General features: G+C 44.3%; 1 protein-coding gene across 2 annotated transcripts in view; it reads right to left on the bottom strand.

The window, feature by feature from the left end:
• Window positions 1–27,348, bottom strand: part of NT5DC3 (5'-nucleotidase domain containing 3) — an 88,228-nt gene extending 60,880 nt beyond the window's left edge. The window contains exons 1-2 of one of the 2 annotated variants that reach the window (XM_053895984.1): window positions 27,045–27,348; window positions 5,766–5,950 (exon numbers count right to left, since the gene is read on the bottom strand). In XM_053895984.1, the coding sequence (XP_053751959.1) occupies window positions 5,766–5,950; window positions 27,045–27,243 (384 nt within the window). In that variant the 5' untranslated portion in view covers window positions 27,244–27,348. The remainder of the gene's footprint in view (window positions 1–5,765; window positions 5,951–27,044) is intronic. The other variant, XM_019446619.2, reaches the window with a different exon arrangement.
• Between the last annotated feature and the right edge of the window lie 250 nt (window positions 27,349–27,598).

Raw genomic sequence — 27,598 nt, 5'->3', positions numbered from 1 at the left:
TGCAAAGGCCCTGGCAGTTCAAGGGGCAACGAGAACTCTGGTGTGAGGACAGGTGGGGGGGAAAGTGGGGGCGTGGGAGCAACGGAAGGCCTTCTCTGTCATTCCAAGTGTGCTGGGAGGGCTTCAGGGGGCCTTGGGTCCAGGAGTGATATGGTCAGAGGGTGATGGTGGCCTGGCCCAAGGTGGTGGTCGGGAGGGGGGAGAAGGGGATGGAGTTAGAACATGTTTTGAACGAGTATCTTTTGAAAGAGAAGAGAGCTCACAGCTGCACAGAGCGACCCCCTCCCAAAGAGCAGAGCATAGAAAGGGAAAGAGTAACTTCACGGTGCAGAGACGCTATAAACACACCTCGGCCACGTGATCAAGGCCAACATCAATGGCGGTGAGTCATGTAGACAGCACGCACCCTTGATACGATATGGTGAGAATGGCACTTTACCTCTATGGTCTTCCTCTCCCAGAACCCACAACCTCAGTCTAATTATGAAAAAAAAAAATGGCAGACAAATCCCAAGAGAAGGCATCCTAAAAAATACCTGACTAGTACTCTTTAAAACTGCAAGGTCATTACAAACAGGGAATTGTAAGAAACTGTCAAAGCAGAGCCTAAGGAACCATGACAACTAAATGTAATGTGGCATCCTGGATGGTACCCTGGAACAGGGAAAGAACATCAGGTAAAAACTAAGAGGATCTGAACCCACTATGGACTTCATTAAGTTCATAATAACATTATGAACGTGGTTCTTCAGCTGCGATAAATGTACCACAGTAAACTGTGATCAAGAGGAAACCAGGCATGTGTAGACACAGGAATTCTTGGTATTACCTCTGCAACTTATCTAAAAACCTAAAACTCTCCTAAAATTAACGGTTTATTTTAAAAAGAGAAAAAGAAGAAGGGGCACCTGGGTGGCTAGGTCAGTTAAGCATCCAACTTCAGCCCAGGTCATGATTTCACGGCTCGGGAGTTCAAGCCCCGCATCGGGCTGTGTGCTGACAGCTCAGAGTCTGGAGCCTCCTTGGGATTCTGCATCTCCTTCTCTCAGTGCTCCTCCCCTTTATGATCTCTCTCTCTCTCTCTCTCAAAAATAAACATTAAAAAAAATTTTTTTTAATAAAAAAGGAGAAAGCAAGAACCCATAGCATTTGCTGAGAGATCAGACGTGGAGCACAGGAGAATGTGAGGCGTCATGGCTGATGTTAGGCTCCAGATTTGAAAAAAACGGGTGAATGTCAGTGCCTGTTAATGACAGGGAACACTGATGAGGGATGTGGAACATGAAGTCAAGAACTCTTATCACTCTCCTTCTATTCCTTGGTGGACCCATGAAAGGAAAATACAGTCATTACCCTATATTTTGTTCTATTTTTATGAAAACTTCTTTTTCTGAAAAAAAAAAAGAAAAAAAAAGCATAATTAAGGGGCTAGAACTTTTACATTTGCTTTTTGGGAAGATGCTAAATTGCAAACTTACTGTTCTATTACTGTGCATCTCAAAAGCAGATGTCTTTCCATCTCTACAAGTACATTTAGTCTTTGGCAGGAAAAATGGCACCAAATTAAATGCCTCTTGGAAGAATTATTTTGTTTAATCAGAGCAAGAGAAAAATCTGCATAAGCATAATTGACTCTATTAATATGCCTGACATAATTAGTGTTATGACTTATTTCTTTTATCCAAGCAACAAACAGACATAATGGGAATGAAACTTCAGTGATCTTAAGTCCAGAAGCTTTTATAATCATGATTGTACCTCTTTTTCCCCACCTGTTTCGTCTCCCTTTTCCCCCCACATTTCATACATTTTTTATCTTCATAATTTTTTTTATCATCATGAATATTTTATTTCCATATGAACAACAGGGTGGAAATGAAAGGTGTTATTAATCCCACAAGGAACAACATGGAATAAAGAATATTTATGCCTTGGAAACAGATCTGAGTTCAAATTCTGGTTCTGTCTCCTACTGATCTCACGGCTTTGAACTATGTGCTCATCTCCATTAGCCTCAGTTTCCTCACCTGTAAAACAGAGACAACATCTATTTGTATGGTTGTCACACATATTAGAAATACCAGTAGTGGGCCACCTGTGTAGCTCAGTTGGTTAAGCATCTGACCTTGATTTCAGATCAGGTCATGATCTCATGGTTCCTGAGTTCAAGCCCCGCATTGGGCTCTACACAACAAGGGCCTATTCAGGGTCTCTCTTGTGTGCGCACTCTCGAAAGAAAGAAAGAAAGAAAGAAAGAAAGAAAGAAAGAAAGAAAGAAAAAGAAAAAAAGAAAAGAAAGAAGGAAGAAAAGAAAGGAAGGAAGGAAGGAAGGAAGGAAGGAAGGAAGGAAGGAAGAAAGAAAGAAAGAAAGAAAGAAAGAAAGAAAGAAAGAAAGAAAGGCAGGCAGTAATGGCTAACATTTATTGTTTTCTATGGGCCAGGCACTTTATATATATTAACTCATTTAATTACAACAACGACTTTGTGAGGACAGTACTGTTACTGTACCCATTTCACAGAGGAAGAGACTGAGGCTCAGAGAAACCAGGTGAGTTTCTCGAGACTACCTGAGAAGTAAGTGGTGAATGTCAGGATTTGAACACCAGCGGTCAGGCTCCAGAACCTGCACTTCTAGCACCAAGCAGAAAATCAACAGACAGGATTGTTAATAAAATGACCGCTATTTTACGAGTGATAATCAAAGTCACAGCAAATGCCACAGATGACCTAGGTCTAGAAGGCCATCAGCAATGCAACACCCCTTCAGTTCAACCTCCCCATGGGGTCGTGGACAGGTGGTGCAGGTTGGCAGATAGGGCAGTGAGGGCGGGACCAGCTAGTTCACACTCTGCTTTCATCCTCACAGTCAGGGGAAACGTCTGCAGGTTCGATGGAAGAAAAGAGAGTCTCCTGAACAGATGGGCAAATGCAGCTGGATGGCAAGTGGCTAGATGGGTTTACATATGGGAAAGTGGCCATAACTAAAGAAAGCTGCCTGTTGGCTTAATGGCAGAAGGGAAGGTTATTTTTAACACATGCCATTACTGAATTTTGAATAAGGAGAAAATGACTTGCTTATTAAGTCCACTGATAACCAAAAGCTGAGGGGATCAGGAAATATGCTGCCTCAAATGGTGAGGATCCAAAACCAATGGAAACTTTGGCAGCATTAATAAAGGTATGGTATCCAGAACCAGGGAGGTGATGGTCTCCCTCTATTCCATACTAGTCAGACCCCACCTGCATTAACATCTTCAGTTTGGGGACTCACACGTGAGGGGGATAAACCAGAGCACACACAAAGAAGGGTAACTGAGAATGATAAAAGACCAGAAAGGCAGCCAAATGGGAATGGCTGAAAAAACTCAGAATGACCAGCCTGGAAAAAGAGACATCTTGGCCAGCATAATGGCAGGACAACAGAACACATAGCCCAGTAGACTAAACACTATCCTAGCAGATAAATCAGGTATAGAACATCAGTTCTCCTGATCTAGGTTTCTAGATTTCGCACACCTACCGGTCTGCCCACCCCAGCCCACCTTTGCTGACAAACTCCTCCCGGGGTCCCGGAAGTATCACCTTCTTTGTTGTTCTCCTAATTCCCTCAGGCAGAGAAAGTTGTCCCAACATCCTCTACACATCCCTAGCTCTTTGTTCAGACGCACGGAGACGCCTCCAGGAGGTGGCCGCATAATTCCTCTGCTTACACGACTGCCTCCCCACTACAGTGCTGGTCCCCATACGCTACTCATCCTCACTCCCCCTGCTTCTACCACAGGGCCTGGCACAGAGGGGGTACTTAGTAAAGGCTGAAGGAATGTGTGAAGGAATAAAAGAGAAGAGATCGATGGTGAAAGCTGTCTGAAGGCAGAATTGTTCGACCCGCCAAATCAGAAGTGCCCCCTGCAGAAATGCACCCCGGTCTGAGACAGACCCTGGAGCTGCACTTCTCGGGGGCGTTCTGGGGGTTCTCAAAGGGCACTAGGACCTGCTGACCTCTGAGGATGCTTCTCACTCAGGTTCCTGAAATAGATACTCAAAGTGGACTACAGAAAAGCACGTTGGGTTCTGAGTGTTTCTTTTTGCCTTCCTTACTATAAGGTCTCAACAACACTATGCACCAGAAGACAGTCAAATGTTCTTTATATAAGAACAACTCAAGTCAGGAGTGCCTGGGTGGCTCAGCTGGTTGAGCTTCCGGCTCTTGATTTCAGCTCAGGTCATGATCTCAGGGTTCATGGGATTGAGCCTCCACATTGGGCTCCATGCTGACTGTGGAGCCTGCTTGGAAGTTTCTCTCTCTCTCTCTCTCTCTCTCTCTCTCTCTCTCTCTCTCTCTCTTTTTCTCTCTCCCTCCCTCCCTGCCCCTCCCATGCTTGTTCTCTCTCTCCCTCTCTCAAAAATAAATAAATTAATTAATTAATTAATGAAAATAAAGAAAACAAAACAAAACAAAACAGAACAACTCAAGTCAGGAGTGCCTGGGTGGCTCAGCTGGTTGAGCTTCTGGCTCTTGATTTCAGCTCAGGTCATGATCTCAGGGTTCATGGGATTGAGCCTCCACATTGGGCTCCATGCTGACTGTGGAGCCTGCTTGGAATTCTCTGTCTCTGTCTCTCTCTCTCTCTCTCTCTCTCTCTCTCTCTTCTTTCTCTCTCCCTCCCTCCCTTCCTCTCTGCCCCTCCCATGCTTGTTCTCTCTCTCTCTCAAAAATAAATAAATTGATTAACTAAAGTAAATAAAATAAATAAAATAAAATAAAATAAAATAAAATAAAACAAAACAGAACAGAACAACTCCAGTCAGTGATGAGGTTAAAATATTGCCTATTATTTGAAGGATTTCTTTTAACCAGAGCTCAGCAGGCTGCCGGTTCATCAGCTCTGGGAGAAACTCCGTCACCACTCAGTGAGAAATGAGAGCACAGAGTCTGTAGCCCAATCTCTGCTAACGCATAACTTGAAAATCTTTCATTAAAGAGACATCTAGAGATTTAAAAAAAAAAAAAAAAAAAAGCAACTATTTTCCGGTACAAAGTTCCAGTGATGGGAGATAAACAAATTCTGGAGATCTATTACACAGCACAGCACCTACAGCAAACAACACTATATTGCTAAAACATCTGCTGAGAGGGTAGATCTTATTTTAAGTGCGCACGCGCACGCAAATAACAATAATAATAATGAAGGGGGCAGGAGGAAACTTGGGGAGGTGACAGATGGTTTATGACCTTGGTGGTGGTGATGGCTTCACAAGCATACACTATGCCCAAACTCATCAAGTTATATACATCAGGTGTGTACAGCTTTTTGTACGTCAATCATACCTTAAAAAAAGTGGTTTAGGGGCGCCTGGGTGGCTCAGTCGGTTAAGCATCCGACTTCAGCTCAGGTCACGATCTCACAGCTCGTGAGTTCGAGCCCTGCATCGGGCTCTGGGCCGATGGCTCAGAGCCTGGAGCCTGCTTCCGATGCTGTGTCTCCCTCTCTCTCTGCCCCTCCCCCGTTCGTGCTCTGTCTCTCTCTGTCTCAAAAATAAATAAACGTTAAAAAAAAAAAAAATTAAAAAAAAAAAGTGGTTTAAAAAAAAACCAACAGGCTTCTGGATAAAGTCATTTGGAAGGGAACAAAATCTACTCATGCATTCAACAACAATTTACTAAGTGATGTCTGTGTGCCAGGCACAGGGCCAGATCCGCTCACGGCTGCTCCTCAACGTCTAAGAGAAGGAGGAGGGAGACCACAACGTCCCTGTGCTCTTACCCGGTGTTCATTGATGAGAAGGTCCCGCGCGGCATTAAATATCAGCGTGTGGAGGTGCTTTGAGTAAAACACCAGGGTATAATCGTAATCAAAGCCATAGATTTCAATGTCCGACAGGCTCATCTCATTGTTTGAGAAAATGGCGTCTGGATTCAACAAGTTGTTCATAATTGAAGGCACCAAGTCTAGAAGTAAAGAAAGAATGTATATTATATCATGTGATAAATAAAGGTTAGTAGGATTCCTCAGTGAGTCAACCAAAGTGCAAGCATGAGAAGCCAGTCGCAAAGGACTGCATGTGGGATGATTCCATTTATCTGAAATGTCTAGAATAGGCGACTCAAACGGAGAGACTGCTAACGCGTGTAGAATCTCCTTTTGGGGTGATGAAAATGTTCTCCAATTGGTGATGAGTGATGGCCAGATGGCTGTTGTGAACTGAAAGCCACCAAATGGGAGACCTTCAAGTGGGTGAATGGTACAGTATGTCAATAATATCTCGGGCGCCTGGGTGGCCCAGTCGCTTAAGCGACTTGGTTTGGGCTCAGGTCATGATCTCACAGTTTTGTGAGTTCAAGCCCACATCAGACTCTGTACGGACAGCATGGAGCCTGCCTGAGATCCTCTGTCTCCCTCGCTCTCTGCCCCTCCCCAACTCACACTGACTCTGACTCTCTCAAGATAAATAAATAAACTTTAAAAATAGTATCTCAATAAAACTTTATTTAAAGAGAATCTTTGGGGTCACCTGGGTGGCTCAGTCGGTTGAGTGTCCAACCCTTGCTCTCGGCTCAGGTCATGATCTCACAGTCATGAGATCAAGCCCCACACCGGGCTCTGCACTAGGAGCATAGAGCCTGCTTAGGATTCTCTCTCTCCCTCTCTCTCTGCCCCACTCTTTGCTTGCGCACAGGTGCACACTCTCTCAAAAATAAAATAATACAAAAAGGAATCTTTGTTTCAGTATCACAAGAAGATTTGTTTCATTTAAAAAAGAACAGGGGCGCCTGGGTGGCTCAGTCGGTTGAGCGTCCGACTTCAGCTCAGGTCACGATCTCGCGGTCCGTGAGTTCAAGCCCCGCGTCGGGCTCTGGGCTGATGGCTTGGAGCCTGGAGCCTGCTTCCGATTCTGTGTCTCCCTCTCTCTCTGCCCCTCCCCCGTTCATGCTATGTCTCTGTCTCAAAAATAAATAAACGTTAAAAAAAAAAATTTTTTAAAAAACATATATTAGTTACAGATTTCAGAAGATGGAGAAACACTTAGATAATTTAAATATCACACATCATCTCCTCACCCAGAAGAAAACTACTAACATTTAATGCATTGGTTGCAATACTGTTTCATGGATGTGTTTTACGCAGTTGGCCTCACGGTGTACGTATAGCTTCATGTGCTCTCCCCACTGTGTTCTCCCATCACCACCAACAGGTGCATGTGTGAAATAAACTATCACAACATCATCCTTCTGTCTCCTCTCTGCACTGCCCAAAGTGTCACATCATTTTCAAGAAGTTATAAAAGAAGTCTGAAGATACCATCTTTGCGTTTGATTTTTACTTTCATGGAACACAGTTAAGAGTTCATAATTTTTCATTTTCCACCCATAATGACAGTAAGAATGAAACTACAGAGGGAGGCATCTCCCAATTATTAGAGGAGTCGGAAGATGCATTGACAGAGAGTAGCCCCCTAGAGCCTAATCATGACGGATGAACTGATCACAGAGGTGAAATCTCAGACTGTGGGTCTTCAACCACCATATCCTCGACGAAATCAGGATTAAAGACTGTACAGTAGATTTCCAAAAACAAAAAGGAAATATGATATTCAGTTAGTCCTTCCATGGCAAGAACCCCATCATGCAACATTCTGTGACAAGAACACAGACCACTCTATCCTCCTGAAAGCATATGTGACTGTATTCTTTCACCTTTTATGACGGCTGCACACCAAAACGGCTCATAAGTGGGCAAATGCTGAGAGCAGGTGACTTTTTGGGAGATAGGTACAAATTTCTAACACATGCATACAAAACTCAAACCGTCCATATCTGACTGCTCTTTACATTACTGAGGACAATCTCTCGACTCCACTACAGGGGTTAATATTTATTAAGCACCTACTATATGCTACGTGCTATCACAGCACTTTATATTATCTCATTTAATCCTTACAGCAATCTAATGAAGCAAATACTGTATTATCCCAATTTTATACATGAGGACCTTTGAGCACAGAAATTACGTAATCTGCTGAAGTATACACAGTACTCTGAATGGCAGAGCCGAGATTTGAACCCAGCAAGTCTGGCTCTAGAATCTGTGCTCCTAACTCTCTTCCCCGGGATTACAGGAATCAACAAGCATTTGAGAAGGGTACACTTTACTCTAAGTAATCCTTCGTCACTTTCGTGCTCACCAGAGTCTACACTGCTCCCCCCGCCCCCTTCCCTCTGCTCATTTCTTTGTGGCTAGGAATGGCCCATGTTACCCACTTTCATCCTAAGGAGCCACCTGAAATACTCAACAGGTACTGCTTTCACAGGGTGGGTGGCAGCTGCAATGAGGAGACCAGGCTAGCCACTGCGAGGTATTCTGAGCATCTGAGGAGGTTCCTCACAGCTTTACAGCTTAGATCCCTTTGAGAATCTAATAGAAACCACAGAATCCTCTCCCCAGAGAAATGCACATACGGATTTTGCAGAAAATCCCAGGGAGGCTCACCCCCCGAAGCCTATTCACGGTCACCAGGTAAGCTGTCATGTTACACTAACTTAAAACCAGGCCTTTACGTTCCCACACGGAATACCCAACAAAGGCAAATGTGTGACTAAGTGAATGAATTTATAAACACATGCACCTCTCTCTCTCCCACTGACAACCTAGGTATGGCTGAGTCTACCAAAAATCCAAATTTCAAGAGGCACCGAGTCCCTTTTATTACTTTTCTTTTGTCAAAAATCAATGAGACATTCACCTTGGCTTTCTTTTGCAAATTTAGACACTTGTTACTGAGGGCAGTAAACAAGGCAGTAACATTTAAAAAAATAAAACAAACGCGAAGGTAGACCGTTCACAAGAGCTAGTCCCGGGACAGGGAGAAGCTAGTAGTCCCAAGCTCTTCAGCACGTAACACCACAGATCTTCTGGCCTTACATCGTCAATGGGACACTGCGGACGATGCTATTTTCTGACTATGACCACATGGCACTATCCACAGTAAGTAACACAGGATCACTTACAGAGTGACCAACGGCTCTTTCACAAATGATCCTTCCATGGGAAGTTCTAACAGCCTGTTTAAATTAGAAGTTCATGTTTAGAAAGGGTTGGCAATAAAGTCTCTCTCCCTTTCTACAACCTGAGAAGAAAACGTGAAGCCATCAAGGAACCCTGCCGGGATGGAAAGTCACTACCAGCACATCTCCAAAGGCTGCCCAGGCGTGTCCCGCTGGAGGGAAAGCCCAAGGTGTATTAATCACATGAACATCATCACCAAAAAGCTCAGATGTTTAATTTGTCATCACTCAAAATAAACACGAGGAACATGGGAAGCTTAAAAGGGATTTCAACGCCCCATAAAACCACTTCAAAAACGTGCTGAGAAGAAACACAAGTAATTACAAGGCAAAAGGAAAGAATGCCAAACACTCACAAAAAGACAAACAATCTGTCTAAACTGTAGACTCTAGAGTATAAATGGAAGAAGGGCCCTTGGCTAGTCACCTCTGTACTTTCCCAAAACAGAAACAAGACTGGGTACCAATTTAGAAAGTGAATTCCTTTTGTACCTAATGGATGATGACAGCAAGACTATACAGTTAGTACAAAGAAATAGAGAGACAGCTCTATTACTCTGTCCAAAGCTCTGACGACAGCCTGGCTCCAAGGCAGACACCTGGCCTAGAACACGGAGGGCAACTGAGGCCCCACTAGACTTTGCATGACTGAGAAGGAATTTGGTTACAGCTGTCTATAGGAAGCCACAGACTGGGGCTCATGCAGCATAACCTAGCCTAAGCTGCCTAACACAGCTACTACTCCTCAGCTGCGTTTCTTTGGGAAATCAGCCCTCCCCAACTGTATGGCCTGTGTGGCCTCAGTGAGATTCCACTCCTGACTCCAGGAGGAGAGCACATGACCCAGACCTGGCCAAACGGCACCTGAATTCCCCACCAACATGAATTATGTTTGGAGAAGGCTCAGGACCCCCTCTGGCCAATCATCATCATACTTTCCCTATAGCCAAAGTGTACCAATAAGTTCCAGTCAGGAAAATTTCTGGATTTAGAAGCGAATTTCACAGAAGAGGCATTCTTTTCTTCCAAACTTGGATCTAAAAGGACATCAAATGAGATGGGTGGGGCCATCACTAAGAACCTTTAAAAAGGCCAGTGGGGGAGAGGGGAGCCCTGGGTGGCCCAGTCAGTTAAGCAACCAACTCTTGATCTCAGCTCAGATCTTGATCTCAGGGTCAGGAGCTCAAGCCCTGCATTGGGCTCAGAGCTGGGCGTGAGGCCTACTTTAAAAAAAAAGAAAAAAAAGCCAGTAGGGAAGAAAGCAAGGTCAAGAGACAAAGCTAATACTACCTCTGGATTTTCCAACTGCACAAACCCATAAAATTTCCTTTAAAAATGGTTTGTTTGTTTTTTTTGTTTAAGCTAAATCAGTTTGAGCTGGATGTTTTATTGCTTGCAGTCAAAAAGATCCTAACTAGGGGCGCCTGAGTGGCTCAGTTGGTTAAGCATCTGACTTCAGCTCAGGTCATGATCTCACAGTTCATGGGTTCAAGCCCCACGTCAGGCTCCGTGCTGACCACTCAGAGCCTGGAACCTGTTTCAGTTTCTATGTCTCCTTCACTCTCTGCCCCTCCCCTGCTCACGCTCTGTCTCTGTCTCTCTAAAAAATAAATAAAACATTAAAAAAAAAAAAAAGATCCTAACTAAAAGTTCATTTCAAAGCATATTCAGCCACTCAAAATTCTTACTGCCTACAAATGTTAACATTTTAATTCAGTATTAAATGCATTCCCCGTTTAGACTCTAAAGCATCATTGCAATCTTAAATTCTCGTTCATATGCCCAACTTTCAGCAAGATGGGTAATCTACCATTACTCTGTTCTCCAGAATATGCTGTAGTTGAGCACCAACTTGATTTAAATTCACCTAGAATATTCTCTCTTTTTCTAACTACATAAACACTGGCTAACTATAATAAAAGAATGTCAGATAAGATTTTCCTTTATACTGTGCTGCAAAACAAACACCAGGTGAGTCAAAGAATTAAAGCTCTTAAAAAAATGTTTAAAAGGTATGAAAGCTAGATTACTATTTACCTCATCCTTCCAAATATAAAAGCAATAACAATAAATCACAAATGGAAAACATCCACAGATTTACAATCTAAACCTGTGTATCCAAAAATAGCACAAACAATAATTTGAGGGAAAAGGTTATATTAAACAGAAATTTAAAGGTAAAAAGCAAAAATATGAATATGCTAAATATTGAAAAACAAATCCATGGATGCCTGGGTGGCTCAGTTGGTTAAGCCTCCAACTCTTGGTATCAGTTCAGGTCTTGATATCAGGGTCATGAGTTCAAGCCCCACACTGGGCTCCACATGAAGCCTACGTAAAAAGAAAAAAAAAATCCAATAAAAAAGATAAAGGGGATGCACCTGGGTGGCTCAGTCGGTTAAGCATCCAACTCTTGGTTTCAGCTCAGGTCATGATCTCAGGGTTCCATGGGATGGAGCCCTACATCAGCTCCACGCTGACAGCACATAGCCTCCTTGGGATTCTCTCCCTCTCTCTCTCTCTCTCTCTCTCTCACTGTCTCTCTGTCTCCAAATAAAGAAAAAAAAGATAAAGCATCAGAGATTTCCTCCATAAGAGAGGAAATTAAATGGCTAATAAATGTAAATGTTTAACCATTCTAATCATAAACAAAATTAAAAGTTAACTCTCTCTGAAAGTTTTACTGTACTTCATTTACTCTTTTTCTATAAGAAGCATGTGTTACTTGGCTCAGGAATAAAAGATACCATTTTCCTTCCATCAGATTGCACCAATGTTTTTGTTGCTTTGGTTGTTATTTTGTATGTGAACTCTTTGTGGCGGGGGGGGGGGGGGGGGGTCCATTCTTGTTTTTTGAGGGTTTTGTTTTGAATGTTTATTTATTTTTGAGAGAGAGAGTGGGAACAGGGGAGGGGCAGAGAGAGAAGGAGACAGAGAATCCGAAGCAGGCTCCAGGCTCTGAGCTGTCAGCACAGAGCCCAATGTGGGGCTCAAACCCATGAACCTGGAGATCATGACCTGAGCCGAAGTTGGATGCTTAACCGACTGGACCACCCAGGTGCCCCTCTTGTTTTGTCTTTAATGACAGAGCAGGTTGGTGCTGGTGCTGACACTGGGCAGCCTCACTCCTGGCTATTTAGGAGTGTAAGTCAATTCAAACTTTCTAGAAATGCTTTCTAGAAAACATTCATACCCTTTGACCTACTATTTCTCCTTCTGGGAATCTATGTTAAGGAAATGTTCAGAAATGTGGATAAAGACTTACATACAAAGATTTCATTACAGTGATATTAATAAAGCATACCCCGGGGAAAAGTACGCTCCATTTGGAAGCTCAAACATACATCTCAAATATTTGAACCAAAACACGTTAATGAGAATAGGATCAAAGAGAAAAGCTGAAATGCACTTGAAAATTCTTGAAGTTCAATTTTTGGACAATGCAAACCACAATCCAAAGACATAAAGATGCCATTTTTCTTTAACTAATTAGGATTTTTCATTTTGGTATAAGCCCTACACTTCAAACTATTCTCCCAGAAGAAAAAAAAAAAAAAAAAAAGAACATTCAGATCTGAAGTCCCAAAGAAGAAAAAGAAGGTAAGGGGGACAAAAGGAGAAGGAAGCACCTTTTTTTCTTAGAGGTGACAAAAAACAGAGGGAAAGTCTACATTTCCCCCATATACCACCACTCAGCTTTCTGTGAACCTTCCCAGGGCTCAATGGGCCAACAAGGAATCCTCGTGGCTAATAATCACGTGCATTTGCTTCTCTCCAGGCCCCAGATGAAGGTGCACAGACCTCACTTAACATAGTTATAATCCCTGCCTTACAAAGAAGGAAAATAAGATGGAACTAAAGTAACAGCTCAAGGTCATATTTCTTTGTACTATACATCTATGCTCCTAAATCAACGAAAGAGCAGATTTAAAGTATTTGTTTTTCTCTAAATTGACCAAATCTCTACTTGAGGTTGTATTTCATCATATTCGTGCATTTAATGAATATTCACAAATATTCAAAATATTTTATTGATTATTTCATACTTCTTTAACATGGCTTCAAATTCTCTTTTAAAAGTTCGTGGGGAGCCTGGGTGACTAAATCAGGTAAGCTCTTTGTTTCGGCTCAGGTCACCACCTCACGGTTCATGGGTTCGAGCCCCATGTCAGGCTCTGTGCTGACAGTGCACAGCCTGCTTGCAGTTCTCTCTCTCTCTCTTTCTCTGCCCCTCCCCACCCTCAAAAATAAATAAATAAACTTAAAAAAAAAGTTCACATGTTGGGGCACCTGTGTGGCTCAGTCGATTGAGCATCTGACTCTTGATTTTGGCTCAGGTCACGATCCCAGGGTCATGGGATCAAGCCCTGTGTGGGATTCTGTGCTGAGCGTGGAGCCTGCTTGGGATTCTCTCTCTCTCTTCCTCTGCCCCTCTCCTCCACTCACTCTTTAAATTAAATAAATGAATAAATAAATAACCTTGCATGTTATAAACAACAAGATTTCCAAATTTCTTTTAAAAGGATACATATAGGGGTGCCTGGGTGGCTCAGTTGGTTAAGTGTCTGACTCTTGGTTTCGGCTCAAGTCGTGATCTCACGGTTTGTGGGTTCGAGCCCCACATCGGCTCTGTCCTGACAGTGCAGAGCCTGCTGGGGATTCTCTCTCCCCTCCCTCTCTGCCCTACCCCATTCACACAGTCTTTCTCTCTCAAAAATAAATAAACTGTAAAAAAAAAAAAATTAAAAATAAATTAAAGGATACATATAGAGAGGTGCCTGGGTGGCTCAGTTGGTTGAGTGTCAGACTTCAGCTCAGATCATGATCTCATGGTTTGTGGGTTCGAGCCCCGTGTCAGGCTCTGTGCTGACAGCCCAAAGCCTGGAGCCTGCTTCAGATTCTGTGTCTTCCTCTCTCTCTGCCCCTACCTGACTCGCACTCTGTCTCTCAAAATTAAATAAATATTTTTTAAAAAATTTTTAAGGATACATATAGATTGAAAATATATGAAGAAAAGGTATAGGGACTTTTTGTGTCTATGTTGAAGCAGGAGTCACATCCCCCTTCCACTGTCTCTATCCCAAGTGAGCTCAAGGTTCTGAACCCAAACTGTAAAGCTTTTAATGTTTCATCTGCAACTGGCAAGTGAAATAAGGAAAAGACAGTCACCTGAGATGATTTTCTCTTGGCAAACTTCACCAGTTACAACTTCCTCCTGTCAAGTAAGGCTTGGGCAAAGACAGTCGGTTCTACTGACACCTGTCTGAAAACTGTGAGTGGGTCCTAATGCAACCGATGTGTTAGAGAACAATTTGACCATAATGCAAATGTCACGCTTATGTTTACAATGTTATGTTTAATGCCAACAAATGTGATCTGATGTGGTTCTGACGACTTTTACCCTTTCTGCTAATAAGCAGTTACAGTAAGGGAGCTAAGAGTAGACGATTCACGGGAGCGCTATTAGACCTCAGAGATTCAAATACAACTATTTTTAGCCAGAAACTACTTTCTCCGGTATCCCCAGTTTCTCCAATGGCCATTCAATTGTAAATCGCCTTTACTTCTTCAATAGCACATAGATGCAGAGACAAAACCAAGTGACCAATGTATCCTTTTCACCACGAGGGTGAACATTATGGGGTTACCTGTCCAGTGCACCCCAACCCTTAGATAAGAAATGACCGTTCCCCACCTCCAAACACACGAATTCTGTGTTCTTCTGGGATCCCGCGCCACCCCTCCAGCCGTGTTTGGCAGTCCAGGCTAGAGCACCGGATTCACACCGAGCCACACTTCCCGCTCCTGCGGTAGGAACCTGCTTCAAGCCAGGCGAGCCCAGAGTCCTTCTCTTATTTCTTTGTCTTTACTTTATAGTTCTATTGAGGTACAAATGATGTATAAGAAATCACAACTTGACAAGGTCTGGCATATGTATACACATATGAAGCCATCATCCCAATAAAGATAAGAAGCATATTTAGCATCCCCAAACATTTCCTCTCACCTCTTGAATTCTCCCTTTATCCTTGAGACCATCCCCATGCAACTACTGTTCTATTGTCTTTTTAAGGTTTATTTGTTTTATTTTTGAGAGAGAAAGAGAGAGAAACACACAGGGGAAGGGCAGAGAGAGAGAGACAGAGAGACAGAGAGACAGAGAGAGAGAGACAGAGAGAGAATCCCAAGCAGGCTCTGCGCTGACAGCACGGAGCCTGATGCGGGATTCAATCTCACGAACAGCGACATCAGGACCTGAGCTGACCACTGAGCCACTGAGGCATCCCTGTTCTTTTTTTATCAGATTCATTTGCATTTTCTAGAGTTTTATATAAAGAAGGTCGCACAGTATGTAGTGTCTTGGTACACTGGTTTTCCCACTTACTCAACCCTCAGGAACGTTTTCAGTAAGCACTACTGCACACCTACTATGTGCCAGCCACCACACAGGGAACTGTGCGGGGACCCTAAGTGAGTAAGTGATGACGCACGAGCTCTGTAGTGACAGCATCACAGGCAGTGGGGGAGGCCGAGGACCCGCGAGCCGACAAGCAAGGCAAAGGGGAACTTAGCCCGGTTCCCCTCTCAGACGAGATGGCAATTCAAAGTCATTTGTGCTGCATCTACAACTCTAAAAAGCACCTCTCATTTTTCCATTAGTTTAGATATTTCGTCCAGGGAAGAGCAATCCATGACAATTACAACTACTCATCTGAATAATTAATAATGCACATGACATTTGCACAACTCCTATCAGAAGTTAAAATAACATCTTTATTACTCAGTAAATAATATCTGCCACTTTGATTGTTCTGAGACAATCTATCATGCTTCCCAACGTTCTAAAAATAAAACCACACGGGACTACATTTGAAACAAAATTACATGTGATAATGGTTTAATGACAACCTAATCTTAAGTCATTTGATAAAACGCACAGTTGGTAGAGTGTGTAACTCTGTCTCAGGGTTGTGAGTTCAAGCCTCACCCCCAGTGTGGGGCCAACTTTAAAAAAAAAAAAAACAAAAAAACAGGGGTGCCTGGGTGGCTCAGTTGGTTGAACATCTAGCTCTTGATTTTGGCTCAGGTCATGATCCCAGCGTCATGGGATCAAACCCTGCATCTGCACTGAGCATGGAACCTGCTTGGGATTCATCCTCTCTCTCTTTCTCTCTCTCTCTCTTTCTCCCTTCCTCTTCCCCTCCCCAACTTGTGCGCGCTCGCACGTGCTTTCTCTCAAATAAAAAAAAAATAAAAAAAAAAAAACTTAACTGCTCAAAAGAAAAGTATTTGTTTTGTTTCCTGAGGGAAACTTCTTAGAAAAAGAAAATGTAGCCATATCAAAAGATCAAATACTAGGCAAGCTATCAAGAATTTTTCATTAAAGTATGGAGGAAGTAGAAAGGCAAGAATTATCAATGCCTTCTATACCATCCACTGGGCACTTCCCATTGATTATTTGATTAATGCTCACAAGAACTCCCTAGGGTAAACACTGCGACACCCAGTTTGCAGATGAAAAAGGCTAAATTAGGAAGGTCCAAGGTCATACACTTAGCAAGCAATAAAATGTCGGTCAATTGCCTGGCAGACTATTTGGCACATAGCAGGCACTTCATAAATGTCAGTTCCCATCTCCTTTACACATGCATTCAACTCATATTTTTCCTAAACAGCATAATCCCAGAAGCCAGGTCCCCTGACTCTTTCATGGGATCTCTGAGATCAAAACTATTTTTATAATAATGCTTAAACGTGCCAGACAGAATACTGTCGATTAGGACATCCACATCCTAATCCCTAGAATTTGTGGCTATGCTATCTTTACATGGCAGAGGGGAATCAAAGTTGTAGATTAAATCAGGCTGCTGATCAGCTGACTTTAAGAGAGAGACTAGGCTAGTTTATCTAGGTGGGCCCTAATCACAAGCGTTAAGTGTAGAAAGGACAGAAGATTCAGCGTCACAGTGATGGAATGTGAAAAAGGCTCCACTGACCATTGCAGGCTTTGAAAATGAAAGGGGCCCTAAACCAAAGAATGCAGGAAGCTTCTAGAAACTGGGAAAGGCAAGAAAACATGCTCTAGAGCCTCTAAAAGGAACAGAGAACTGCCAACACTGATTTTTAAGACACTGGAAAGGTAAAGAGATTCTACATCCCCACCATCCAGTTTAGGAAATAAACCCCTTAAATCTTCACCTGCATTCTCCTCCCGCCAAAGAGGCAACCACCACTCCGACGTTGGTGTTTATCGTTCTCCTGCATTTTTTACTTTTAGCACATGCATGTGCCAACACCCTGAATTTAGCCCGACGAGACCCATTTCAGACTTGTGATCTCCAGAACTATAACTGATTTGTGGCGTTTTAAGTCACTAAATTTGCAGTGATTTGTCAAAGGAGCAATAAGAATTTTTGCCTTTTTCACTCTTATTTTCTCACCAATTTACAGTGGAGCTTTCCAGAGGCCACACAATGTCTGACAGCTCAATGGACAGAATGCAGAATCCGATCAGAGACCCCAGCCATCGCCCACTAATCCAGACACTGCAGAAATCTGCAAGAATGTGAAACTATGACATTCTTCTAAAGTTCTTTTATTTTGGAAAGTAGTCATTTTTCATCGAAAAAGTGTGTCATTTATGTCAGCAGGTAACAGATTCGTTATTTCAAATGAAGTGATAAATACCTATTTTTTTTTTTAATTTTTTTTTTCAACGTTTTTTTATTTATTTTTGGGACAGAGAGAGACAGAGCATGAACGGGGGAGGGGCAGAGAGAGAGGGAGACACAGAATCGGAAACAGGCTCCAGGCTCCGAGCCATCAGCCCAGAGCCTGACGCGGGGCTCGGACTCACGGACCGCGAGATCGTGACCTGGCTGAAGTCGGACGCTTAACCGACTGCGCCACCCAGGCGCCCCAAATACCTATTTTTTAATCTCTCATTTTTAATTTCTAATATAGCCACTATCAGTGTAATCTATATAAACAGAAAAATTTGGGGACCTTCAATAATTTTAAGTGTGTAAGTCCTGTGAGCAAAACATTTGAAAACTGCTACCCTAGCTATGCCTGCCTTGTTCGCTACTATACAGTAAGCCACACGTAGACGATACTCAAAAAATACTTGTTAAATAAAATGGATACTCAAACAACATTCTGACACTGAGAGTAATCATGTTTCTCAAGCAGGTTCTCCTGCTCAAAAGAGAACAAAAACATTCCAGGTGGGCCCAAAGTAATCACAAGAGTTACATCTTGGAGAGTTATGTCTCTAAATACAAATTAAAATTTTATTCTGGTTTATATATCATTATCTCATAAATTCACTTAATATAAGACAGTTCCCCCAAACCCTAGTAAACTGAAAAAGAGGAGTTTCTCACAGTCAAGGACCAACCCACTAAAGTACAAAAGTGTCTTACCAAGCCTGATCAATCGGCTAACCTCTCTTTCTCACTGCACCATCTTGATTAAAACATGAAGTATGTAACTTCAAAAATAAAAGAAAAAAGAAAATACCACCTTTTTTTCTCCTAGGCACCTGCTAATAATGCATGACAGGCACATAAAAACTTCTAGGGGGAGGTAGTGATCTTCAATCTGCTAAATGCTTTTTTTTTCATTCTTTTTTTAATGTATATTTATCTTTGAGACAGAGAGAGAGAAAGAGAGAGAGAGAGAGCGTGAGCGGGAGGGGCAGAAAGAGGGAGACACAGAATCCAAAGCAGGCTCCAGGCTCTGAGCTGTCAGCACAAAGCCCAACGCGGGGAGCCTGCTAAACGCTTTTTTAACAATTGTAGGGGAAAAGGCTTTTTATTCTCTTTTTTTCCTTCATCTAAAATAGAGCTTGTCAAAGTCAGGACCTCGTTGACAGGAAACCTCACAGGAATTAAGCCTGCCTTGGATTCTAGGTGTCCCAACAGAAGCAGCATGCCCCTGGGGCAGGGCTGGCTGCACCCTTGCTCTGAGCCAGTCGGACAACATGTGGCTCCCTGTGGTCAGTACCAAATGGTTCACTTCCAACAGGGTATCGGGAATCGACAAGCCAGACCGAATGCAAAGAGCTTCCAAAGTAATGAAGTCAAGGGGAGGGGCAGCGATGATGCATGATCACCATCTTCATATTTAAACAGCTATCATATGGGAGAGGAATTAGAATGACTCTGTGTGACTCAAACCCTCCAAAATAAAATTGGCAGGCTTGTGCTCATATGGCAAACTCAAGCAGATGCCAGATGGCCACTAATAAGTGCTATGGAAAAACGGAATCCTTCTTCCAGCAAAGGGCTGGATAGATTCTATGACCTCGAAGGGTCTCTCTGCTTCTCTTCTAATTTAGGAATTTCTTCGCTACCTGAAAAATGTGGAAATTATTACATGGCATGTTTCCCCCTGAAATCTTTGTGCTACTTCTTCCCATGGCCACAGGATCATCAATATCTTACACCAAAATAAAATAAGACATTTAAAAAGTACATCTGACGATTTTTAAGACCCTCGGAAGGGTAAAAAGATACTACATCCCCATCATCCAGTTTAGGAAATAAACCCCTTAAATCTTCACCTGCATTCTCCTCCCGCCAAAGAGGGTAACCACTACCCTGACTTTGGTGCCTATCATTCTCCTGCATTTTTGACTTTTAGCACATGTATGCATATCACTATAGGTGATCTATAATATCTTTTATGTGTTTTCAAGCCTTTAAAAATTAGTATACATGTAGGGGCGCCTGGGTGGCTCAGTTGGTTAAGCGTCCAACTTTGGCTCAGGTCATGATCTCAAGGTCCGTGAGTTCGAGCCCCGTGTTGGGCTCTGTGCTGACAGCTCAGGGCCTGGAGCCTGCTTCAGATTCTGTGTCTCTCTCCCTCTCTCTGCCCCTCCCCTGCTCGCACTCTGTCTCTCTCAAAAATAAATAAACGTTAAATTTTTTTTTTTAAATTAGTATACATCTGCAACTTGCTTGGTTTTTTTCATACACACACACACACACACACACACACACACACTCGGTGTTGTTTTTACAAGAGTCATCCATGTTGGCATATAGGCACAAGTCTTATTCAGGAGACAACATACATTTTCTGTAAGTGTTTTGGGCTGCACCCATGGACCATACATTCTGTTGCAACTACTCAACTCTAATGCCCTAGCACAAAACGAGCCCCCAAAAGTATGGAAATGAATGGGTATAACTGTGTTCCAATACAATTTAATACATGAAAATAGCAAGCAAGATCTGGCCCATGAACTATAGTTTGCAACTCTTCCCATAGTAAACATTATTTTCTTTCGGTGTCACTATAGCATTTGTCTGATATGAACACCTTTTGGGTTTCTTTGGTTATAGCATTTGCCCCAAATCTCTTTTCTCATTCTGTTAATTTCAACCTTTCTTTGTTGGTGAATCTCTTATAACAGCATTCAGCTAGAATTTGTTTCTTTTATCTGATCTGACAATCTTTTAGTCTGAGTTGATCATGATTACTGACATATCTGGAATTATTCCCACTACCACATTTTATGATATTTCTTGCTTTTTCTCTGTTTCTTTTACCTCTTCTCTCCTACTCTCTTTTCAACTTATTTTTATATTGTCAATACTTATTTAGATTTACTCACATGTCTACCAATACCTTTGCTTTCCATTTGGGCCTGAGTTGGAAGGTCTAGCCATCCAGGGAGAGTTTCCATTTGCATCTATCAGGAATCCCAGGACATTATCACCTTGGGACCACTTTTAGTTAACTTCTCAGTTTGATTAACAGACCACGCAAGCAGACTATATTCAAACCCAAACGCACGTGAGGACCAGCCTGATTCCAGGGTTACAGGGAGATTTCCACAACCTCCCGACACACACAGGGAAAAACGTAGAGCAGAGACCAAGATATCCAAGTTTCCCTGTTGTCTTCCTGCATGGAAGGCAGGTCTCTGTGGGTCCTGGATTTATGAGATTCAGAGAGGGAGAGACAGACAGACAGAGACACAGAGAGACAGGCAGAGAAACAGAAAAAGACAGAGAGAGACAGAGAGAGAGAGACAGAGAGAGAGAGAGAGAGAGAGACAGAGAGAGAGAGAGAGCGTGTGTGTGTGTGTGTGTGTGTGTGTGTGTGTGTGTGTGTATGTGTGTTCCCTCCCACCAAGCATAGCCAATAAAACCCAACAGGTGCTCCCAGGACAGTAACGCCTTCAGGGCTGCTCACCAGCCTCCTTTTTTAGGCCCTGCCACTACACTTTAGTTCCCCAGAGCTCAGCTATACGTGCAAAAGAATGTTCTTTGTAATTTTTCCAGCATGTGAGTATTCTATACAAAAAGATTTTTAAACTACCCATCTAGTCTACCAGATCGCTGGAAGCCAAAATCCAAAAAGAACAACTCTAAAATACAGAAGACTTGTCTGCCTCCACATGTCTTCAAGAGCCCAGTCAGACTCCTGGATCTCAGTCCCCTGCTGAGTCCTACTCCGTAAGCACCTGCTCATGACAATCCTTCACACTCTTACAGACTAACAGAGGGTTCAAAGAGTGCTGGGTTCACCAGAGAGGGCTGAGATGCTCCAGAAACCTCCTGAAACTATAGACGAAACTGCATGTGTGCTTGCACTGTGAGTAACTGTGCAAATCTGCCTGTTTTTCTTTTTTTTTTAATTTTTTTTTTAACATTTATTTATTTTTGAGACAGAGAGAGACAGAGCATGAACGGGGGAGGGTCAGAGAGAGGGAGACACAGAATCTGAAACTGGCTCCAGGCTCTGAGCTGCGAGCACAGAGCCCGACGCAGGGCTTGAACTCACGGACCGCGAGATCATGACCTGAGCCGAAGTCGGCCGCTTAACCGACTGAGCCACCCAGGCGCCCCTGTTTTTCTACAAACAGAATACACAGCTTTCTCCAGATCCTCAGGGGGACCCTGACTCTGTTATTCTATGCCTGTTACATAGAAAAGGCATCAGGTTGTACAATTAAGCATCTTTGGGTATCATTATTATACATTCTTGTTAAACATATTGTTTGAACCTCCCAAGTAGAGTCTCTAGAGCCTCTATTTTGAGCTATTACCTCAAAAGCAGGGTTCCACAGTCAAAAGTATTTGGGGAGTGTTACACCAACATCCTCCTCCTTGAAGACTCATGCATTTTAAAGACTCTGATAAGCCTACCTGTAACGAAGCTTTTTTGACATGTATTTTCAACATTTCCGTATCCACATCTCTCAGAAGATGGTGGAACACAGTCTGAGAAACACTAGTCCCGTCTTAAAATTACCTCATTATTATGAAGCTGTTTCCTTAACCCACTGCAGTTCCTTGAGGGAAGGGTTTGCACTTTATGTTTATTCTATATACACTAAGCTTATACGACTGTCCTACACACACAGTCCTTAAGAAATGCCTAATTTTTGAATGAGAATGAAATGCTCTCAACCGAGAACTCTGAATAAAATCCTTCAACACCCTGTAAAAGCTTCTAACACTTCGCACTAATCCCCACACTTCTTTCCACAAGTTAATACACTTCACAGCCCCAGCTAAGCAGCCAAACGGTCTGGCTCTACACAGAGGTCTGGCTCTACACAGACCGCTCTGAGAAGATGCCTGAAGGGGCTGGGGGGGTGCACTGGGCATCCGAATCCCTTGCTTCTCTTCTGTCCCAACCGGCAGCCTCACCTGACACAGGTCAGGGATGAGTTCCAGGAAGGTGCACACAGGGCGGGGGGGGGGGGGGGGGGGGCGCATAACAGGAAATCACAGACCACAACACAAACACATCCGTCCCTTTAATTACAATCGCACGATGATTTCTTAGAATTCACCATTCTAGGACACGGTTTCTTGAGCCTGGCCTTACCGACACCTGGGGCTGGATTATTCCTTGCTGTGAGGACGCTGTCCTGTGCATTACAGATTGTCTAGGGGCATCATCCCTGACCTCCTCACGCTGGAGGCCAGGGGCAGCGCCTCACCCCCAGGTGCAACGAGCCAACAGGTCTCCAGACGTTGCCAAATGCCCCCCAACCCGGCCCCGACGCTGGCGGAGACCCGCGGCTCTGCAGGGAATTTTTGCTGGAGGTTATAAACCGGTATTTCTTTTCCTAAAAATACGAAGAACCTTTCCTTTGAGCTGAGTTTGACAGGATGCATAAATATTCTACTTCCAAAATCTCAAGTTTAAAAAAAAAAAAAAAAAAGAGAGCCCAAATGAGGGACATTCTACAAAGTACGTGACCACTTCTCCTCAAAGCTGTCAAGGTAATCAAAACCTTGAGGAAAACTCAGAGAAACTGTCACCACCAAGAGGAGCCCAGGGAGACATGAAACTAAATGCAGTGTGCTGTTCCCGGTGGGTTCCTGGGGCAGAAAAGGACATTGGGTTAAAAACTAGGGAAATCTGAATTAAATATGGACTTGAGTTAATACTGATACATACTGACAATGCATCGACGTTGGTTCACCAATTGTGACGAATGTGCCACAGTCACGTGAGGTTGGGTTTATAGAAACCACATGATTTTTCTGTAAGTCGAAAACTGATCTAAAAACTAAAGTTTACTAAAAAACTTCTTAAAAACAAAAATGGAGGGGGGAAAAAGAAGGGCGGGAGAGAAAGGGTAAATAAAACATGTAATGAAAATCAGCTCTTCCCTGAGCAGACTTCATTCTGGGAGAGTCTGCAAAGGGCTTGTTTGCATCAGCCAAGAGATCCCATGACCAGAAAGCAATCATCAGAAAGGGAGAAAAAAAAAAATTTATTTTGTCCTTTCATAAATTGAAAAAAATAAAAATAAAACCACATGTTTTTGTCTGAATAGCCGTATTTTTTCTGACCTCTCATTCCTACAGACACAGTTGAAGTGTCACCCCCAGCAAGGGTTTCTGCAGCCCCTGGATCCCTGAGCAGTTCATCTGCTCTGGTGTCAAAGCCCCTGGGGTCCCTTGTTTATGTCCCCCAAGCTGACTGTCGCTTATCTGTTTACCAGTCTCCCCCCCACGTGACAGCAGTCCCACGCTGGGTGTTGGCAGGGACTCACCCACGGTGGGCCCCTCCCCCTCAGACTTGCCCATGTGTGAATCAACAGCCGTTAAGCCCACTGCTGGGTACCTAATAAATTCTTGGTGAGTGAATCAAGCTGGACATGTATATTCTTACAGACCTCGGCTAATGGCGGGTAGGAACGGTGCAGCCCCGGACAGGGGGAGAAAGGAAATGTCAAACGTTAGTCCCTGTGTTCTCAGGGGTGAGACAGGGACCTCCTAGGTATGTGCCGGGGGCATGAAGGCGGGATGGGGCACACCGATACATGATTCCCAGACCTGTAACACTTGAAAAGGCTTACACGTTGTTTAGTCCAGCGGCCTCCTTCTACAGAGAGACATCCAAGCTAGAGCGATCAGGGGGCTTGTTCAAGGCCACGCAGCTAGTTTGGCACTGCCCTAAGCTGAAGGGTACCTAGACTCTAGAGCTAACGAACTCATCTCCACCCCTCACTAAGTGTGTGTCTAAAACTGGAAGTTACTTACTAATGAATAATACTAGCTACTAACTACTATACAGCTGCTGCATGCCAAGCCCACGCTAAAAATCCCCACATTATCCCCAGATCACTGGTGAGGAGACTAAGATCAGAGAGGAAAGATAACAAGTAACTTGAACCTAAGACCACAGAGGTATTTAAGTCTCAAAAATCTCCTCTGAGCTCTCATACTCCACAATTTCACTCTGATTATCACACCCCAAAACCCAAACTCTGGCCTCATGCTGATCTTTATCACCCAACACTCTAGCTGTCTCACTCGGCAGGCACTGTTCTAAACACCTTCCATGGATGGACACAATCATTCCTCACCAAACCCTAGGGTGCGGTACTGCTGACATCCCCATGTTACAGATGATGAAACTGAGGCTTCATGAAGAATGGCAACAATTCGGCCTGTAGTTTCTTATAAAACTAAACATGCAATTACCATTCAACCAAGCAATGGCATTTAGACAAATGAAAACACGTTCACACAAAAACCTATATACGCAAATGTTTGCCGCAGATTCTTAATTGTCAAAAACTGGGAGCAACCCAGCTATCTTTCAGTGAGTGCAGTGCAGTTCAGCGGTTCACCACGGTTAAAAAATGGTTCAGCTGTGGTTCATCCACTCCATGGGACGCTACTCAGCAATAAAAAGAGAACACACATGGATACAACACACACAACCACTTGCACGCATCTCCAGGAAGTTACGCTCAGTTCAAAAAGCCAATTCCAGAAAGTCACATACTGTTTGATTCCTTCTATACAATATCTTTGAAATGGCAAAATTTTTGAAATGGAGAACAGATAATGCCCCAGGGACTGGAGAAAGCATTGGCAGGAAGTGGACATAGCTATAAAGACAATGTGAGAGATGTCGCTAATGATATTCCGTATCTTAAGAATATTAACCGCAGCACTGGATTCTTGAACCTGCATATGATAAAACCGTATAGAACTAAATACACAAACACAAGTGAAGTCAAAGTAGAGGGCTCTGATTAAGATCTGTACAATGTATCAGCATAGACACACTGCTTGAGATACTATACTATTCTTTTGCAAAATGTTACCACTGGGAGAAACTTGGGTAAAGGGTATGCCAGACCTCCGGCATCAATTTTTACAACAGCATGTAAATGTATAATAATTTCAATTTTAAACAGTCTTGCAAGTCCCAAAGCAGAGCTAGATGATCTACCTTTCTTTCATCTAAGATCTGCAACGTCCAGGATCTGGAAAGGCACCCTTTTCACCATACCACACAGCCACTTCCAAATGCAGTGCAAAATTTAACCCTAAGCAAAGGAAAACTAAGAAGCCCTTTTTTTTTTTTTTTTACAGAATTCTGCGTTGCCAGCCACTTTGAGCTCTCTCAGAAAATTATCCCAGTTGGTGAAAATCAGCCCCTTGCTTTCTCTCATTAAACTGACTTCTGGCCAAAAGATTGAAAGTGGGATCCTACCAAAAGTTCTCTCCCACCAAATACTTTCCTTATCCACCCTACCCCACCCCACCGCACTGCCACCATCAGTCAGTACAAACATTTCAATTCTAAATCTTCCTTGAAAGTAGCAGCACCAATGGCTTAACACTGGCCTTTAATACCAGGCCCCAAATGGTCAGCTGCTACAGAAAAGTAGTGGAGCACAGGAAAAGGGACAGAGGGTCAGGGGCTGAGACAGACCCCAGGTCAAGGTGTGACCTTGGCCAGGTTCCTTAGACTGGAGTCTGACTTTTCCCATCTACAGGATGGGGATGTGGCATCGTCCCTCCGAGGTATGGGAAGGATTCAGGAGGACTATCTATGTGCCTGGCACTAGGATTTCCTCGGGCCTCCCACCGCCTCTGCCCATTTCCCTCACCAAGCCGATTTTATGTTCACCTGCCAACAAAGGAGTCACTCCCTGGAATCCCCTCCTCACTAAGGTTGGTAGATAACCCAGAACACTCTCAGCTTGGACCCCTCCTATTTCAAACACGGCAAAAAAAAAAAAAAAAAAAAAAAGGAAAATCGCTTCTGGCCACCGACAGCAGCCCAGCAGCTCAGCTCCAGAGGCACTCGCCGCCTGCCGGACTCCGGCTGCTACTATTATTACTCTCCGTTATTAACAATACCTAACAGTGCCTGGGGGTGACTGCCTCCTAAGCGATGTCCGTGGAGCCCAAAGCGCTTCCGATGTAGATTTCTGGCTACGAATCACCAGAATTTATAAAACTGCTTTCCCGACAGGAGAAAGGAAAATTGTAAAGTTTCTGGAGGTGCATTTTTCCGCGTTTCCCGGAATCGCACTGCGGGGGAGATGTCGCCGCAGTTGGGACTGGGGGAGACCGAGGGTCACGACTGGAGGGCCCTGGAGGTCAGCAGCGGGACGTGCGAGGGTGCCCGCTCACCCGCTGACCGCCTGAGACGGGCCCCTAGGCACTGGAGGTTCTGCGGGAACCGCCGCACTCACCTTCCGTGCTCCTCTTTGCCTCCCGGTAGCGCTCCCACAGGTAGCCTTTCATGTCCGGGGCCGTTCCAGGTGCTGTGCACAAGGGCCGTGCGGGGCCCGCGCGCCGCCACCCCCGGGCCGCGGTCCCGCAGGCGCTCAGCAGAGCCGCCGCCGCCCTCGCCCCGGCCCGACGGGCCACAGCCGCCGCCGCCGTGGCCATGCTTCCCGCTGCCCTGCTGCTAGCGGCGCCCAGATACCGGAGCTCTACCCGCGCTCAGCCTGCCGGCGGGCGGCTCCCTGCGTCGGAGCACGTGGCGGCGGCGCGGCCCGCCCCTGTGGCCGCCGCGGGGGGCGGGGCCTGGGCGGGGGCGGGAGGGCTGGTCCTCTCCGGCAGGGGGCGGGGAAGGGGCGTGTCTGAGGCGTGGTCTGGCCCTGTCGGGCAGGAGGCGGGGCGGGGCGGGGGCGGGGTCTGGGCCTGTCTGACAGGGGGCGGGGAAGGGACGGGGAAGGGGTGGGGCCTTGGGCGGGGCCTGGTCCTGCCGGGCAAGGGGCGGGGCGAGGTGGGGCGTGGGCGG

The sequence above is a fragment of the Panthera pardus genome, unplaced genomic scaffold (assembly GCF_024362965.1).
Source record: "Panthera pardus isolate Hobbes unplaced genomic scaffold, ASM2436296v1 HiC_scaffold_6, whole genome shotgun sequence".
Taxonomy (NCBI): Eukaryota; Metazoa; Chordata; class Mammalia; order Carnivora; family Felidae; genus Panthera; species Panthera pardus.
Note: the sequence above shows the minus strand (reverse complement) of the source record. Positions and strands in the feature narration are given on the sequence as shown.